General features: G+C 42.3%; 1 protein-coding gene across 6 annotated transcripts in view; it reads left to right on the forward strand.

The window, feature by feature from the left end:
• The first annotated feature begins 826 nt into the window (after positions 1-826).
• The window catches only part of PIR (pirin), a 79,980-nt gene continuing 60,482 nt past the window's right edge, over positions 827-20,324 (forward strand). The window contains exons 1-2 of one of the 6 annotated variants that reach the window (XM_083172446.1): positions 827-906; positions 3,591-3,692. In XM_083172446.1, the coding sequence (XP_083028572.1) occupies positions 3,600-3,692 (93 nt within the window). In that variant the 5' untranslated portion in view covers positions 827-906; positions 3,591-3,599. The other 5 variants (XM_083172443.1, XM_083172447.1, XM_083172448.1 and 2 more) reach the window with 5 other exon arrangements.

Consider the following 20,324-nt stretch of genomic DNA (forward strand, 5'->3'; position numbering starts at 1 on the left):
TGAATAAGGCACTTGAATAAGCACAACTAAAGAAAAACACTCTATGTGGGGATTCTGACTAGCTTTACGATAGTAATAAATTAATAAGAAACCTAGAACAGAGAAGAATATGTAAAACACAGAGACAGCGCACAAATTGTATTACTTTCAACATAATCCTTTTTCGCATTCCCAGTTTATTTTTTTCACACTACATATTTTCACATATGAAAACTAATAAGTTACATTTTAACTTTGAGCCAGATTCAAAAAGTGATAAAATAGAGTGATAAACAACCAATCAGCTCCCAATTGCCATGTTACAATCTGGGTTTGAAAAATGACAGCTAGGAGCTGATTGGCTGCTTTTTTTAGCACTCTCCACTTTATCACTTTTTAAAGTTTGATACATCTGGCCCTATATCTGTAACTGACTCCCCGTAGGATTATTGTAAACATTAATACAGTATATCAGTACAGTGAGTGCTCCAATAGGAATACATTATCTTCTTTTTATACTGTGATGTATAATAGTTGTTGTTTGCTTGTCACTGGTGTTACTAGGTTACATACACTTTAACAATGTCAGTGTTGCTTATCAAGTTTCAAATCATAGTGAGTGTCTGCAGGGTGCACTCAATGCACTGTAGGCGGGATTGCCACCCACGGGTGCTGCTGACCATCAATCCTACGGAGTACAGACAGACAGTCTGAAGTCTGCAGTATGTATTTGTATTGAAAAGCAGGAACTCTTACAGTACGTCACGTGCTGCTATTCTGCAGCGTTACTGGCTGCTCAGCGAGGTCAAAACCATAGTGACTGGAGGGTGTCTCTCATTGGTTTATCTCCCTATCAATCAAAATGAGGTTGGTCATAGAAGCTATTGCTGGCTGCCTGTAATTGTTCATGTTGCTTGGTGACGACAAGTGAGTAAATGGCAGCTGGAGGGGAACACACTGTCATCTCTAACATGAAAAAGAGCCACTATGCAGCAAGCACAGCAGTGTATGAGTATGTGGGCGGAGGGGAGATACTGGGACTGTTTGTGTGACTGTGTACACTGACAGAAGTAACACAGGTGAGGGCTGATTGTGGGGGTGTGTGTGTGTGTGTTTCCCTGAGATGACCCGTAAAACCTGGCATGCTTGATCTGTACTGTAGTAACTTGGCACAGTCACCAGTGCATTACATAACTGCACTCACATTGTTACTTCCCAGGTTATGCACCTCCCTGTAGCCACACACCCATCTTGGCACCTGTTGAATTGTTATAATTACAATAAACACAACAGGGAATGCCTGGATTATCCGAATACATTGCTAATATCATAAGGTATAGGAGAGCTTTGCTGACACTTACACTACAGTGCATAACTCAGTTGTGCTGATTCATGGTGAGCAGGTTCCCCGAGCCTTTATAGGAGGCTGCTGCTCCCTCTGCATGCTCACTAGGACAGCAGCGTTCCTGTAAGGTAAGCACAATGTACACTATGGGGGAATCTATATTACTATTAGCTAGTACTCGTCAGTGTTTGTCTCATAGCAATATCTCTTCTGTGTATTTGATCATTGCAGATTTCTTTATATTATTAAGTTATTTTGTATTGTCAATTTCTATAGACAAAACTGTCATGTCAACACCAGAATGGTAGATTTACCATGGCAACATGGATAAAATATCAACATTCTACGTGTTGACGTTCTGTATACTATGTCTAAATAGCCGTAAATTTGGTAATACAAATTTTTACAGTGATGGATATTAAAACTAGGTGTGGCCATGGTGACTCTATGTACTCTGTTGACATGCTGTACCAGGCGACATGGATAAAGCAGCTTGACTGTCAACCTCATTCACGTTAACAAATCATCCCAAGCCCAGAGTATTGTGTTCTTGTTTTGCATAGCTCAAATTACAAAGCTACAGGAATCCATTTTGTTCTTTCCAGAAGAACCTAAATGCACTTTGTGAAATGTAAAGTGGTTACAGAGACAATGGCAGTGTTTGCAGTTTTTATACCTATATTGTAGAGCAGTGCTTATTGAACTCAGTGGTCATGGAACCCTAACAGAGCATGTTTTCATGGTATACTCAGGAATAACTTAAAACCACCTGTAGATCTGTTGTGCTAATTAACACATATGTGATCCAGAAGATGATCTGGAAAACACGTACTGTTCTGAGGACTAGGTTTGGGAAATACGGGTATTTCAGATCAGATCACCAGATCAGACAGTAACAGCAACACTGGGACTATGTAGACTCCGGACCGCCGGACAGCCGGACAGGGACAGGACATCAAAATCTGCAGTCCGGAGCTTGTAGGGTCCGGTACGGGGGGGGTGTCCTGTCCGGGGGGGCTGACTGTGACACCTGCAACCAGGTAGAGGTGGAGAAGTAGAATAAAGTCTCCCTGTATGGTCCGGGCATGTAGCAAAAATCGGACGATCTGGACCACATGGGGAGGCTGTAATCTCCCCTCCCCCATGTCCCTGGTGATAGCTATCACAGGGACCTCCCTGGACAAGACACCCCTCGGAAAAGGTCACCCCCCGGACCCTACAAGCGCCAGACTGCAGATTTTGATGTCCTGTCCGGGTCTGGTTTTTACATAGTCCCGGGAAATACTGATATACAATATCAGTTTACAGTAGTGGTTCTTGACCTTTTCAGCATGGGGTCGCCATCAGGCTGATGAGTTTTCTAATTAATCTCAGTCAGTGATTCAAGGAGTCAGAAAAATCTGTTGAATTGTCTGTTATTTTAGACTCCTCACATAATTTAGTGCCTCCACAATGCTGCTGCCATGTGTGTGCTGTCTGCTGACTACACATGTGATGTGATGACTTTCTGCAGTAACTTGCTGGGGTCCTGTAATTATTCTTATTGTCTGATGTGGTCCCAGAGCAAAAAAGGTTGAGGACCCCTGATTTACAGTATATATTTGTTTACTAAAACAAGCCGTATATGTGATCGCTGAATGGTGCAGTTAAGGGATGGCCATTGTTGCCATTGCCATCGATGGTTGCCATCGATGGCCATTCTGCAACTGGCCATCGATAGTGCTTAACTATGCAATGGATGACCATTGATATTTTTGCATATAGATGGTCATTCATTGTGTTTGATTGATTGGCCTGTGGGCCAATCAAAACACGGGGGCAGGGCTTCACTGTATCAGGGGGCGGAGCTATGCTCCGTGTCCCGGAACTTTAAAAAAAAAGAAAAGCAAAACATTGTTTTGCTATTTCATCGATGGAGGGAAGCCATCTGGTTCTCCCCCATCGATGGCAAAAGTATTCGACATTGGCCATGAACCATCGATGATTTCAAATCATCGATGGTCGATGGCCATCCCTAGTGCAGTTTCCCTTTAAATATGGCTGGAAACTAAACCTCTGGCACACGCAGTTAATTCTTCCTGTAAGCATAATTTGTATATTTTTTTTTCCATTCCTGTAATCAAAACAAAACCAGGGCGTTTGGAGTATCCTGAACTAAACCCATGATTTGGGAAGCAGTACACTGAACTCACAGTCTGAAAATATTGGTGCATGTTACAGAGCCAAGACTGCAGGACAGGATTACAGTGTGTGTATGCTTTCCCAGGTGGTAAAAATGTGCAGCAGGAAGGTCGTGAAAACTGTCCTCAGCGTTGAACAGTCAGAGGGAGTTGGTGCGCGAGTCCGAAGGAGCATCGGCCGATCTGAGGTACATCTCCCCTCCCCCAATCCAAGCTGAAAGACAACATTGTGTATAACCGCAGCGATCTATGTAGGACTATGCAAACACAATATAAATATCTAAAAATCAGATTGTACATAACAATTATATACCTCAAAAGACGTTTAGCTATAGTCTGGTAGGGCATACTGTCACTAGGACGACCCTATTTGGGTCGATCACTGAAGTTCAATCGGGCTTATGTCGACACCTGAAATCGACATGGGGAAGGTCAACAGTAAAAAGGTCAACATGGATTTTTCACTTTTTTTTTTTTTTGAGCCGACATGTGCTGACAGGAGGTATTTCATGCTGTACCATCCACTACAGCGTAGTGGGGGAATAAAATAGTGTGCCATGCGCAGCACACTTTCACTGTGTCCATGTTGACTATGACGACATTAGGGACAAAAATTTGAAAAACGAATGCTTGTGTCGACCTTAGCCATGTTGACCTATTCTATTTGTCGACCTAAGCCTGGTCAGCCTTCACTGGACGACCCAATGACCCATACTTGCCTGAAAGATATATGCTGATGAATAAAGCACTTGAATACTCTGTCTAAATATTTACTGACATTTTTCATAAGCTTCTTATTGCCCAATCACATTTGTCTTCTAATCCTTTTTTTATGTACTGAAGGTAGACCTTAAGTACACCTCACCCAGTATCTGGTCACATTAAGTCTGTCATGCAACCAAACTACGTGCACACACAGGCTCCGTAGGCTGTGAGCCAAATGGCCTCTTCTGATTCTCAGCGACATTCCACATTTGCGATGAAGGGTATAGGGTGTGCTTCATTCAGATGAAGAAATGTAGTATTGTAGCAGGTAAAAAAATAATGTAAACTGTGTTTAATTCTGAGGTATTTGGTGATAAACCTTTCCTGGGAAAAGCAAATACTTTTGGGAATTTAGATACTCTTTTGGTAAAATGGGTAAAGCCGAGAACATATTTATATGCTGTTTTTGGTTTACAGATTTTACCTAGTTTTATGCAGGCAGTTGTCCAGATATGAATTAAGATACACAGACAAAACTAGAAAGTTGGTAACGGGTGGTTCCAGTTCCAAATTTCTGATTTTTTAAAAGAAATAAATTGCACGTGCGTTTGGCACACATGCAAAGAATGGGGTCTCACTGCATGTGGGGTGGCCTTGTTGCAAGGAGTGTGTTCTTGCAGGAAAAGATGACTTTGTACTCCATATATTGGACAACACATCAAGATCATTGTACTATTTTGCCCCAAATTTTTTAAAATTGTACATTTTGAATCAACTGACATTAACATACCAAAATCAGAGACAAACACTGGACTATGGAGTAGGGGGCCAGCGGCTGGAGTGGAGGGCAGAATCCGTAAATGGTGGGCAGATCAGCATCCAGCAAAGGCAGGCAGCGGGACGGCGTGATACTAGTCACATGACAATAAAGCGTGATGTCATTGTGTCACCCACGCATGTGCGCTTTCATTACCAGTGTGTCCGGGGGGAGGGGTGGAGAACATGGAAGCTAATGCAGACTTCCGGTGGGCCTGCAAATGCAGAATGACCGGGAGCTGTTGCTGGAAGTTAATACAAATAATAAAATATGTTTTGGGCATTGTCTCTGGATACTTTTATTCTGGTAAAATATTGTCTAACCCTCTTTTAAATATATCAATTCTGTCTGCCATCACATCCTTATTTACTGCCCTTACTTTAAAGAATCCTTTCCTTCCTTTCTTCATATCCTGAGAAGGAAGGGATTTTTGCTGTAAAGAATTCCTTCCTTCTCAGGGTATTAAACTTCCTCTCCTATAACCTTATTGGGTACCCACACGTCCTGTGCACATTCCTCATAGTATTACAGACCATTTTCTGTATTAACCCTTAATGTGTTTGTATATATTAATCATATCCCCTCTTAGATGCCTCTTTTCTAATGTAAACATACCTAACCTGGCTAGCCTTTCTTCATAGTCCAAGGACGCTAAACTCTTAATCAATTTTGTTGCTCTTTTCTGAACCCTTTTCAGTTCCAAGATATCTTTTTAAAAGAGTGGCGCCCAAAATTGAAAAACTGTATTCTTGATGAGGCCAGAAAATGATTTACACTGTTGTCCCTAGCCTCTGTGACACTTTTTTTATGCATGCTAGTACCTTTTTGGCCTTAGCTGCTGCTTATTGACATTGGGGGCTACAGTTAAGCCTAGTGTGATCACACCCCCAAGTCCTACTCCATTACAGATTCTCCTAAGTTTACCCCATTTACTTTATAAGTTGCGCACTGGTTTCTGGACCCAAAATACATGACCTTACATTTATCTATTTTGAACCTCATCTTCTATTTTGCTCGCCCAATCCCCCAGTTTATTTGTCTCTCTCTAAAGAATGGCAACATCTGGATCTGGTTTTATTACCTTGCACATTTTAGTGTAGTCCACAAAAACAGACAATTTGATTAATAAACAATCTCCTAGGTCATTGGTTCCCAACCCTGTTCCTCAAGTACCCCCAACAGTGCACATTTTCCCGGTCTCCATACAGAATCACAATTTACATAATTAGCCCCACCAGTGGATCTTTTAAAATGTGTCTGAATAATGAGTGCACCTGCTGGGTGACCTGGAAAACGTGCACTGTTGGGTGTACTTGAGGACCAGGGTTGGGAACCACTGTCCTAGGTCATTAATAAATATATTAAAGAGAAGTGGTCCCCAACACCAAACCCTAAGGTACACCGCTTAAAACTTTAACCCAATTTGAAAACGATCCGTTGACCACAACTCTGTTCCCTATTCACCAACCAATTTGTGACCCAAGTATAAATGTTGTATCCTAGATCCAACTCCACCATTTTGAGCATCAACCTCTTGGAGCAGTACGGACCGCACCCCATAAAATCGCATGCAATCAAAAAACCTCATGCGATTTTTCGGGAGGTGCGATGAGATGGCCTGGGGACATGAGCAGTGAATAAATGAACTTTAAAAAAAATGGCATGCGATGCGATTTCACTACGCGTTTGGCGTAGTGGGAGCCGTGATAATACACAAGTACCGGGAATATAGATAAGCTCCACTGGGGCAGGGACTGATGTGAATGTTCTAATGTAAAGCGCTGCAGAATATGTATGCTCTATATAAGAAACTGTTACTAAATAACTTTATCGAAGGCCTTAGCAACATTTAAGTAGACCACATCTACTATGTTGCCATGGTCTAAGTTCCCGCTAACTTCCAAGTAAGTTAGTTTCACTCTCGCTTACAAAATCCATGCTGGTTCCCACTAATAATCTTATTGCACACCAAGTATTCCTTAATGCTATCTCTTAAAATACGCTCCAATAACAAGATACATACTCTTAATGGTGCAAAGGATTCTGTGGGGCATATTTAATTAGCTCCAGGCTTGCGACAGGAGAATAGACTTGAGCTTTGACCCTTTTTTTTTAGCCAATTTCCTCCTGTGTGAAAACCAATGTCTAATGCAGTGGTAGCCAACTCCAGTCCTCGAGAGCTACCAACAGTTAACATTTTCCAGGTATCCTCACAGAATCACAAGTGAAGAATTTAGCTCCACCTGTGGAATTTTTTGTAAATGTGTCAGTCAGTAATGAGTGCACCTGTGTACCTGTGAGGTGAGCTGGAAAATGTGAACTGTTGGTAGCTCTCAAGGACTGGAGTTGGCTACCCCTGGTCTGATGCGTCTTAAATCCTAGGTACTGGGCTAAGTGCCTGGAGCTATGCATTGACACTCTGGCTGCGATAAGGGCAAGACCTACTTTCTGTTTGAACCCCAGGAGGTTGCAAACAAAAACCCACAGCAATTAAATAGTGGTCACTGTGACGAGGCTGTCATAAGGCCTGCGGTTAACTGAATATGCCCCTAGACTACCTCAGAAAGTGGAGGATATGGCAGTTGTTGGTTAGATATCCTCTCAAACCCATTTAACAATGATTGCTAATGTGGCACCCAGATCGCATTGCATAATGTAATCATATAGGGTGATCATATCACCCGGCAGCACTGGGACAAAGGCTCTCGAAGGAGCCCATCCCTGTGATGTGCTGTGAGGACTGCCGGTGCTTCTGTGTATGTGCGTTTATTTTGAATGCCACGCACAGAGGTAATTTCTGGTGGAGGGTTCTTGGGGAAACCTGCTGGAACTACGTCCCGTGATCTGTAAAAAAAAATATTTACTTTGTTTGTGCTGGTGCTCCCACAGGCAGCAGCGTGCGGGTATGATTGTGCACCATCATGCATATCACGCCTTGCCACAGTTTTGCTATAAGGGAGTGGCAAGGCATGCTGGGATTTGTAGTTTCACAACATCTGCAGAGCCACAGGTTGGCCTGTCCTGCCCTATAGTACCTTAATAGTATGTATTTATTCAGTTCCTCACCTAATGGGTTTTCCGCAATCTTGCTCTCAAGCGCATGTTCCGCGGGGCTCGCCACGCTTCGGGCTCGGTGGCTCGCTGCGCTCGCCACACTTCTTTCTATTCTCAACTCCACGCCGATGTGGATAGTGGGGGTATGAAAAGGTCGGAGGACGCGTACCGACGCCCCTCGCGGGCTCGCTGCACTCGCCACGCTTCGGGTTGATGTTGATCATGAGGTGGCGTTAACAATTGGGGGGTCTGTGGGCCATTTAACATTGTTCCCTATGTAAAATCGCAGTAATTGCGTCGGTCGCATTGCAATTTTTTGGCCGCATGCAATGCGACCGACGCAATTTTTTTCCTTGCGATGCCTAAGATCAAAATCGTGGGCGCCCTTCTAGGAAACAAGTACCCAATTTTGTGCTATCTATTGTTTTTTTTGTCTTTTGTTCATACTTATTACTAAACATAGTATATTATTTCATCAAACATTTCTAAATATATCTAAAAGTGAAGTGTCACATCGCTGTTAAATATTTATTTACCCAAGTGAGCTTATTTATTATTTATTTTCTCTCTGTTCATACATTATATAGGGCCTTATTCTAGTTCACTCTTTCTGACAAAATCCTTCTTAAGGTGGCCATACACACACAGATTTATCTTCAGATCTGGCTGGTTGGAACAAAAAACCTGCAGTGCACATAGTTTTGTCCATCTAAGAAGGATTTTGACAGAAAGAGTGAACTAGAATAACCCCCATAGTGCTCTAGTTATCAATAACCAATATTATTGTTCAGATTATATTAATATTCTAAATCTAGCAGCTATATATGTGTGGGCGTATACCCTTGCCCACTTTTTTTCCCCTTCTCCCCTCCCTTCTTTTCCCCCCTTTTATTAACTATAAGATATTTCACTAATTGTACTGGCTGAGTCAATGCCCTTCATTTGCTGGGTCTTCTTCTATCTTACTTATTCTATATAGACTGGAATCGCACCATCTAACCCATTTACTATGAAACTTGGCCATCGCTTTTCTTGTGTGGAACATATACTTCTCATGTTTATATGCGTCTTTAACTAAAATTCTCCATTTAATTATTTCCGGTCGTTTTACCGAGAACCAGCTACGTGCTATCACCACTTTTGTTTGAGTAATCAAACTAATTATATACGAGTATAGTTGTACTACATTGCCTCATCCTATTCCTAGTCCAAATAGGCATACCCTAGGGCCTAGTTGTGTAATAGTGGGCACCGTGATCCTAACATCATTTAATACCTCTTCCCAGAATGATTGTATCTTGGGATATTCCCATATTAGGTGCCAGAAGCCCCCTCCTCTGTACACTTTGGGCATCTAGTATTATCCCTCACGCCAGCTCTAAATAACATCATCGGGGTGCGATATATTCTGTGAAGAATGAAAAAATGAACCTGTTGTTATCTGATACATGATGTAGCGTGTTTTACGGAACCCAGTATACTTGTCCAGTTTTCCGTTGATAATGGGCCTGTATCAGTTTCCCACTTAATTTTTAGTTGATCTAATAATTCAGGGTTTTGGTTTGTGTTAATATTGGAGTATAGTTGCGATACCTGCCCTCTCTTACTCATATTACATAGCATCATTTTAATAGGTGATATGGAGATTTCCAAAGTGGGCCCTCCAAACTGTCTATATATATGGCATGCCTCATCTGTAGATATCTAAAAAAGTAATTATTTGATGTATTAAATTCACTCTGTAGTCGACTGAATAACTTAAACTGCCCATTACTATATAATTGCCCTATCTCTGTTATACCTTTTTTTGCCATATGTTATCATAGGACAGTTTAGTTCAGTAAATGTTTTATTAAACCAAATAGGGGATTCAGTTTCCAGTCCTGTCCATTCTGATGCTGTCTGCGCATATCTCCAGACTAACACTAATTGACAAGGTATTGGGGGGATTCCATATAAGGGTAATCCAGATAACAGGAATTGTACTAGGGACTCCCATAATCCTACCTGTTCCCTTAAAAGGGCACGTATTGTCGGGTCTAGTTAATTAATGACCTATTCTTGTATAAATGCCAGTTGTGATGCCATATAATAATTCCTAAGATTTGGAAGGGCAAGCCCTCCCTTTTCCTTTGGTTTATATAAGATTTTAATTGCCACTCTGGCCTGTTTATCCTTCCATATGAAAGATGTTAGCAATGTCTCTATTGCTATAAATATTGCTTTAGGAATATATACAGGTGACTTTTGAGATATATATATATATATATATCACACAAATACAGTACTGTATAGGCGCTGAATGTCCAAAAGTTCTCAGAACCAGCAGTCCAAGGAACCTCCTATTCAGAATAACAGGGGTATATTTGCACTTAGGCTGACATGCAGCCGCTGCTTCCTTCTCTAGTAGCAACAAACTCCAGGATCCAAGGTGTTAAAAATCTGGACAAACAACAAGGGAGAGAAGGAGCGCTTGATAGTGCATTAAACGATTTATTATCAGGGTTAAGAACATCAATTCCAGGTGCAGATAAATTGAACCCGTACCTAAACAAAGAACACTGTGGGCTGGTTACCACACGGCATATACACAAATACCACGGCAAATCAGCTGGGCACCCGGGATTCCAAAGTCTCTCACAGACTGCGTCCTTTCCACACGCTGGCTTGCGGTGCAGCAGAGGCGAGGATGTTTGAGAAGCAAGAGGATTCCCGGCATCAGCAAGTGAACAGCGTGAACGTCAGCAGACGTTCACTAGACTTTATACTCATGCTGCTGTCAATCAGCTTACAGAGGCCGGACCGATTCGTCCAATGGCAATATAGTGGGATGCATCTCGCACGCTCAGTAACATATTGCCTGTTAAAATACTACGGAGTCCCCGCTGTATTTCTCTCAAAGGGCATTGATTCTTCCCACAGCATATTTATGTAAACCGCTCGTGGGTTACTTGCACCTGAGAGATACACGTATGTGTATAAAAAAGAGAGAGAAAATAAATAAAGCAATCATGAAACAACATTTATATAGACTAAAGCATCTTCTTCTAAGGAAATGTTTAACTACAAAAAATTATTAAAATCACGGCATATATCTCATAAAAATCACAAGAGGGAGTGAAAGATGCATCACACTGTACAATCGATATTGTATAAAAAAGCATTAAAAGACATAAAAAGCATTGTTTAAAAAAGGACCATATTAAAAAATAGTAAGTTTATACTAAAATCATTAAAACATCGATTAATTAATAAAAGGCGTAATCTCATAGCCTTCGTTAAGATCTGCTGGAATAAGAGTACCCAGCTGTAGGATCCAATGTGTTTCCCTTCTGATAAGGAACTTATCCCAATAACCTCCTCTTTTGTTTTTCTTAACTAGTTCTATACCTTTAAAGGTAAGACTGGATGGATCACAGTTGTGATGTTCTTTGAAGTGTCGTGGTACGCTATGATTGGTGACTCCATGCTTTATATTTCTTAGGTGTTCAAAAATCCTGATTTTAAGTGATCTTTTAGTCTTCCCAATATAGCGTAATCCACAAGCACACTTCAACATGTAAACTACATGTGTAGAATTACAGTTAATGAAGTCCCTCACTTTTAGCTTGGAACCATCAATATCTGCACCTCTGCTGACATATTGGCAGGCTTTGCAGCTATTGCAAGGAAAGCAGCCCTTAATGTCTAAGAAGGTATTAGACATAGGTCTGACATCAAGATTTTGTAGCTGACTTTTGGAAACTAAAGATTTAACTGTATTAGCCCTTCTGTACACCATCCTAGGGGCATCAGAAAGATTGGGGTCCAGTTTCAGTAAATTCCAGTGTTTGCGGAGGATTTTGTTCAACTCTTTCTCTCTGTTGTTAAATCGAGTTACAAACATTACCTCTTTCTGTCTATCAATGGAATCAGATTGATTATTTGATGTTAATTCAACTCTCCTTTCTTCTTTTGTTTTAAGGAGGTCCTCACGAGCCAGTTTACTGGCTCTGTCCAATGAACCATTAATTAAACCAGTAGGGTACCCCCTCTCCTTGATCCTCTGGATATAAATCTTAGATTGTTCTTCAAACATCAATGGGTCCGAACAGTTTCTTTTTAACCTGAGAAACTGGGAAAAAGGGATGTTGTTTTTCCAAGGGCCATAATGACAGCTGTCAAAATCTAAATAACTGTTTGAGTCCACACTTTTAAAGAATGTTGATGTTTCTATGTAAGGTACAGTAGGAAATCTTTCAACACTTAGAACGACATCCAAGAATTCGATCTTTTTTTCTTGGAAGTTCGATGTAAATTTCAGGTTATAAGTATTGGTACCTAGCATGCCCATGAACTCATCAAAAGAGGCATGATCACCACTCCAGGCGATTATCACGTCGTCAATATATCTTTTTAGCATCACTATATTTTTACAGGTATTCCCAATTAGTGTATTGGACTCCCAGTCGCCCATATATATATTCGCGAGACTGGGGGCACAAATGTAGTAGTATTTTAACAGGCAATATGTTACTGAGCGTGCGAGATGCATCCCACTATATTGCCATTGGACGAATCGGTCCGGCCTCTGTAAGCTGATTGACAGCAGCATGAGTATAAAGTCTAGTGAACGTCAAGCATTAGCTACGCCCTCTGACGAAGTCATCATGACGAAACGCGTTAGGGCGTGGCCTGCTGACGTTCACGCTGTTCACTTGCTGATGCCGGGAATCCTCTTGCTTCTCAAACATCCTCGCCTCTGCTGCACCGCAAGCCAGTGTGTGGAAAGGACGCAGTCTGTGAGAGACTTTGGAATCCCGGGTGCCCAGCTGATTTGCCGTGGTATTTGTGTTTATGCCGTGTGGTAACCAGCCCACAGTGTTCTTTGTTTAGGTACGGGTTCAATTTATCTGCACCTGGAATTGATGTTCTTAACCCTGATAATAAATCGTTTAATGCACGATCAAGCGCTCCTTCTCACCCTTGTTTTTTGTCTATATATATATATATATATATATATATATATATATATATATATATATATATATATATATATATATATATATATATATATATATATATATAGGTTGTAGCGGTGGTCCAGCACTCCTGCTTCAGGGTTAATATGCTCCGGTGCTCGCAGCGTAGTGGCAGATAGTAGGCAGGTGGGGTGTGCTGCAGCACAATAACGGAGACTGGTCAGCGTGGATAGAGGTAAAAAATTTTACTGGATAACATCAAACATCTCTGTACCGACGTTTCGGGGTCCCGTGTGCCCCGTTTTCAAGGAGGAAAGAGATACCTCCTCCTTGAAAACGGGGCACACGGGACCCCGAAACGTCGGTACAGAGATATTTGATGTTATCCAGTAAAAATTTTTACCTCTATCCACGCTGACCAGTCTCCGTTATTGTGCTGCAGCACACCCCACCTGCCTACTATATATATATATATAGTTGTATAATCATCTTGAACATATTTTATACGCCCTGTAACAGTTATAGGTAGTATTTTCCATGTATGTATTTTTTCTTTTAACCCAGCTGTAATTGGTTCAACATTTAATTCTACATATTTATGCATATTTGGAGTTATCCAGATTCCCGAGTATTTATACTTGATCGTCCATTTCAGTGGATATAAATGTCTATGTTCCTCGGGTATTTTACACGATATTGGGAGCATACTTGACTTGTCCCAATTAATCCGCAGTCCTGAGACTGCCCCAAAGTTATTTACTAAATCTAGCATAGCCTGAAGAGAATTGGCCTCTTGTAGAAAAATCTGCATATCATCTGCATATAGTGCTATAACATCTGTAATTTCTCCGATCCTTATTCCTTTGACTTGAGGATCTGATCGCATTTTTCTGCTGTTACTTAATTGCGACCTCAGTTTAAGGGCTCGCACACGCAGTTTGTCATAAATAGGTAGAAGGGTGGAGCTCATACCTTTTCTGACAACTGTGGGGACCAGAAGGTTATCTTCCGCTGCTGTACAGTCCCGACTCCTCCTCCTTAGTCTGCAGTAAAATCTGCTTTAGTGCATCTTTTCTACGTAGATAGGAAAGGCTACATTACCATACCCTCTGACATGACCCATTCCATTAGGTACAAAATGCACTGCTTCTGGACTTCCATCTTAATTGATAATTGCATTCACCTGTGTTGAACTAGTTCAGTGATGATAACGGTGTTCCAGCACAGGTGAAGGCAATCCTAAATTAAGAAAGAAGTCCAGAAGCAGAGCATTTTGTACCCTATTTCATGCGTGTTGGTTCGTTTCCAGTCGGTGTGCTGTCCGAATGCATGCCTACCAGAGTTCGTGCACTCCCTCGTGTACGCCCATATTTACACCCAGTTTTTCCCACTTTGAAACCACGCTCTTGTGTAAGTCCGAATGACGCCCAAAAACGCCCATATTTCCCGAGTCAATTCGGTGGACATTTCTGTACGGTATTAGTGAGAACTAGTACGGAGACCATGCGTGGCACATGCGCATAGCGTTGCCTACGCATGCGCAGACGGCTAAAATGCGCCCTCCGAAAGAATTCGGAATGGACCGCATCGACCAGAATAATGCCCATAGTTAGGATGTTGGGAGGTACCACATGGTTCCTTCTTCTATTGGAGTGACGTTTGGGGGGGGGGGGGGGGTTAGGTTACTGGGTACTTGTGGAGTATCACGGCTCCCATTGCATGCCATATGTAGTGGCATGAGATGGCATGGGATGAGATGCGATTTTTACAGTTTTAGCTATTTTTAGCAAAAATCGCATGCGATGCGATGCGATCGCATGCGTTTTTGCATTGAAATGCATCCAAATGCATTGAAATGTGCAGGAAACATGTTAAATGCCCCCAAATGTCATTTTTCAAAGTGTACCACCCCCACTATCAACGCCAACCTGAAGCGTGGCGAGCGCAACGAGCCCGCGAGCAGAGCCGGACCTAGCCTAAATGACGCCCTAGGCAAGATTTTGGCTAGTGCCCCCTAGCACCGCGACTAGTTCCGCCTCTGACCCTGCTTCCCTTTTCCAGCACCATCAACCCTCATCATAGCAGTCATCATTTTGGTGCTCCTACCCGCAATATTTTAAATAGAAACAGTGCACACATTCGGTGCGCAGCCCAAACAGGGGTGTGTTCTTGCTGGGAAGGGGCATGGCCACCCAATAGTACCCCCAATTCAAATTATGCCACACAGTAGTGCAACTTTATTCACATTATTCATGTTACATCACACAGTAGTACCACTTTACCTTATGTACATTACTCCTCACATTATTCACATTATACCCTTAGAAAATAATCCTGAGAAAATATTGTATGTTAAGCACCTCCAAGGCCACACTGCAACCCAGCACAAAGCAGTGTGTGCTAGGCAGAAGAGAAGAACTGCAGCTGCTGACACTTAAGGGGAGGGGGCCCGGGGCCACCACTGGGCTCTTCCATCAGACTTTGGCCTGGGTAATTTGTACCCCTTACCCCTTTCTCTTGGCACCCCTGATAATACCACACAGTAATGCCCCTTACACATGACACACATTATTAATGTCCTTTTAACCATAATGCCCCTTACACATTATGCCAACCTTTATTAATGCCCTTCATACACATAATGACACATATAATGCCCCTTACACATATGTTGCACATTATTAATGCCCTTATACACATGACACACATAATGTCTGTTACACATGTCGCACATTTTTAATGCATTTATACATGACACACCTAATGCCCCTTACACATATGCCGAACACTATTGCACAACCAACCCACCCGCAGACAGTACTCGCACAGCCGCTAACACTGTGACCTCTGCCTCTGCTTGGATACAGATGTTTCCTCATACATCTTGCCTCAATAGGCCATGCAGCTCCTGGCCAGTTCTGCTAACGTTGGGTGCCTTTTTAGCTGGAAATTCGTCTCATTTGCATTGTTATGTGACCAGCTTACACAAGGAGCTTCCAATGATTAAAATGATATGTGGCATGCCTATATTCTGTGTGCGACTGTGGCTGTACCTGCATACGGAATGCTATGTTACAGTGATTTCCATGAATACACTATTTCATATGCAGATACAGCCTCAGTCACACACAGAATATATGCATGCTGCATATCATTTTAATCAGTAGAAGCTGCTGGTGCCCCTAGGCATTCCAAATGCCCTAGGCAATTGCCTAGTTTGCCTATGCCTAAGGCCGGCTCTGCCCGCGAGGGGCGGCGGTACGCGTCCTACGACCTTTTCATACACCCACTATCCACGTCGGCGTGGAGTTGAGAATAGAATAGTGTGGCGAGCCCGAAGCGTGGCGAGGGGACGCGGACACCTGTGAAGCCCGCGAGGGGACGCGGACACCTGTGAAGCCCGCGAGGGGACGCGGATACCTGTGAAGCCCGCGAGGGGACGCGGATACCTGTGAAGGTATCCGCGTCCCCTCGCGGGGCTCGCTGCGCTCGCCACGCTTTGGGCACGGTGGCTCGCTGCGCTCGCCACACTATTCTATGCTCAACTCCACGCCGACGTGGATAGTGGGGGTATGAAAAGGTCGTAGGACGCGTACCGCCGCCCCTCGCGGGCTCGCTGCGCTCGCCACGCTTCGGGTTGGCGTTGATAGTGGGGGTGGTACACTCTGAAAAATTACATTTGGGGGCATTTAACATGTTTCCTGCACATTTCAATGCATTTGGATGCATTTCAATGCAAAATCGCATGCGATGCGATTTTTTAGCTTGCGATGCACATCGTGGGAGCCGTGATACTCCACAAGTACCGGTTACTGTATTTTACTAGTTTTCCTTTGTATTTTAATAATATTTTTTAATCGCTTACTACTTCAATTTATATTTAAGACACTATAGTCAGCAGGTATTTCACTGTCATTTTTGACAATTTCTTGTATATTACATACTTATTTCTTGAATTCATCAAGGTCTTTTTTTTTTTTCAGACCAGGATTATCTACAAATCCTGGCGGCCAATAATCAATAAGCCCGGGATTCTAAGGTTTTAACCTACTCTATTCCTTTACCACCACACTCAAAATGTTAATATATATGTGTGTATGTATAAGTGTCCTGTTACGGCATTGCTGCTTAGCCGGCTCCTGAGATTCACAGTGCAAGCATATGCATGCACCCGCACAATCCACTCACTTATATGGAAAAGCAGAGGCTCCAAATGAATCTTGCGGCAATGAGCTCCCCTGACGCGTGTGCATCACAGGAACAAACATTTGCTCCCAAATACTAGAAAACAGACAGTGGTTGGTCAGGCAAATCTGTTAAAGTAATTGATTTACCAAATTTATCCAAGCAATCGTTCTTGTTTTTATGAATTTTTAAGCAAAATGTTGATTGTAATTTGCTCCCATGTATTTCCGGTCCCCCCCCCCTCCCCTTTCCCACCACAGCAGACAGCGACACCCCATGCAGGGAACAGGAACTGCATTGGTTTTCAAAGATGGCAGGTGCTAGAATGAACACTACTAAATATAACAAAATCATAGCAATTATCACAGACAACAAATTATATAAATCGGCGACATTTATTGGAGAAACGTCTAGCCGTAAATTAATACTGAAATATATGCAGTGAATGTATATAAGAGTGGCACAGGTAAAAGAAAAGATTAGTTAGGATAATGTCAACACCCTTTAGGGGATTTTTAGGAGGATCATTATAAAAACAATTGTTTCCATAATAATCCTCCAAAAAATCCCCAAAAGGGTGTAGACATTACCCTAACTAATATATTATTGTACAGGTACCACTTTTATATATATTTACTGCATAGATCTCAGTATTAATTTATATATCCCATAGTGCTTTTTTCTTAACATATTAGATGGTACAGGATGGCAGGCAGATGATGGAAGTTGCTAGATGGTGGAAGGCTGTAACTCATCCACAGTCGCACGTTTACAGGCTTTTCCTCGCAAGGGCCTCAGTCTCTGCAGCACTGGGAATAGGTTCTGACGCCTTCTGTAACATGGAAGAAGGCGTTTCTCGGCCAGTATGCGATAAATTGCATATATGTACCTGGGGTCCCACAACTCTATGCCCTCTTCCAGGACAATGGCACTGCAGCCTAGGTGGGGAAGGCAGTGGTTGAGGCAGACCACTGTAGCCAATACCATTTCTGAGTTCGAGCTGTTGAGATTGATTAATAAGGTGTTTAAATGTTCCTTAATCAGACTTGTGATGGAACTACGTGGAAGCCTTCTGCATTGGTGGACTAGCTTGCCAAACAGCCAAGTTGCATATAGGCTGCTGGCTGGGTGTCTATTATTCAGATAGCTTGCGATGTGGCCAAGGATGTCCTTATTATATTTGTGCCAAGCTTTCTTCTTATCCAGTCCAGCAATGGTCAGGAACATTTTCAGGATCATGGGGACCAAAGTCTGATTTTCTTCTTTCTTTATCTCTCGCATAAACGTCTCTGTAAGGGCTTTTCGGAATTGTATAGCCATTTTTGGATAGGTCTTCATGAAGTATTCAATGAACACTAAAACTTCCAGGCGAGTGTTGACATCAACATTATCCATTATGCGTAAGAGATCATATAGGAAGCCTTTATGTAGGTCTGCTGGTAGACTCAATGGGAAGGACAGGAGAGCTGCACAAATGCTGACACTTGTTTGTTGGTTGTGTGCATCGTATGAGTCACATAGTGGTCTAAGAAGATCCAAAATTTCTCTCCACTTCTCGGTCTCGATAATTTTCTCAACAAAATCATCCATGTTTTCATTCTCATTATACAGACAGCCAGATAGATCTTTCTGATATACCGCTTCAGGGCCATAAATAATGAGCATTGCCTTGGGGTGCTGGTCTGCATGGCTGGCATCAGAGCTGGGTGGTGTTGGGCTCTGCTGGTTGCCAGCCAGTAAGGTAGCCACTTGGTGTATAGTGGCATTTATTACCTCTTGGGCCTCGGCACAATCTACATTTTGCATTCTCCACTTGGTTAGAATTTTGCAGAGTTTTTTGAAGAATAGATTAACACTGGGATCTTTCATATCCCCGCTTCCGTGGGCCACAGCAGCATTATTGATGCACATGGAAAAGGCCTTTTGGGTGGCAGGATCAGATGCATTTACCATGCCTTCACATATTTCGGCTATCAAATACACCTTACGGTAAAAGGGCATGGTGGGATAAGCCATTATAGCAGCCAGGGTGGTAAATATAGACAGAGAAGAGGAGAACCTGATGTCTTTAGTGGCAGTCACAAGCTCTTCAGTAGTGGCCTCCATGTAGTCCTTGGCTAAGTAGAAAAGGACTTTGCTGGCTGAAAACCAAGTTCCCTCGTGGTTTGCACTCTCTGCCTCCAGCATTGCCTTTACAACAGCTGGTATCAGGTCTCTGCAGAAGCTGCTAACGTTCATCCTTAGCTGTAAGACCTGGCTCAGAAAATCAAACAGCATGTGTCTCTCTGTAAGGTCCATCCAGTGCAGCTCGTTCTTGATGACATACGCCATTGTGTGAATTTTCTGCATGATGCTCTGCAGTGGCATAGCAGTAATGATCTCAGGCAGGCATCGCTTTATCACATGAGAGTAGAGGCGTTTCAGTTCATCCAAGATCTCCCGGGAGGACGGCGGTAGCATACTCAGTCTTGTACTCTGGTAAAAGCTGGAGATGAATAGAGGGGTAGTATTCAGTATTTGTTCCCCAATGTTAGCCATACTTGTTGTTGTGGCACAAGCTGTCAACAACAAATGACTGGCAGCAGCCAGGCATCACTTTATATAGGTGGTCTGTGGCATTGTGACATCACAGACATGGTGTATTGTGACATCACAGACATGGTGTATTGTGACATCACAGAAACAGCTGGCAGTTAGAGGTGGCTGCAGGACCTATGCTTAGGAAAGGGACTAATGCACTGATAGAACAACTAAAAGAATTGTACAGTATATTCAATGGTATAACGTGGTGCACTAGGAGCAATAACTAATGTAACTTCTAATATTCATTTAATTAGCATATAGGGCCAAATATAATAGGATGTGAGTATCAGAATGTGGGAGACTTTTCCAATTTTTTTTTAAAGAGACAATAAATTATATGGCAAAATCAACCTGATTTTTCAGTGTAAATGTAAATATATATAAAAAAAAAATTAGAAGACTCCTAAACTTTTTTTTCTGATTCTCACACTCTATTACATTTGGCCTATTCTTAAAAATATATTACAAATAAAGATTAAGAATATAGAAAAGTTCTGTTAGACAGTAGTGGTGAT

Source organism: Crinia signifera, chromosome 2 (assembly GCF_055691185.1).
Source record: "Crinia signifera chromosome 2, ASM5569118v1, whole genome shotgun sequence".
NCBI classification, from domain to species: domain Eukaryota; kingdom Metazoa; phylum Chordata; class Amphibia; order Anura; family Myobatrachidae; genus Crinia; species Crinia signifera.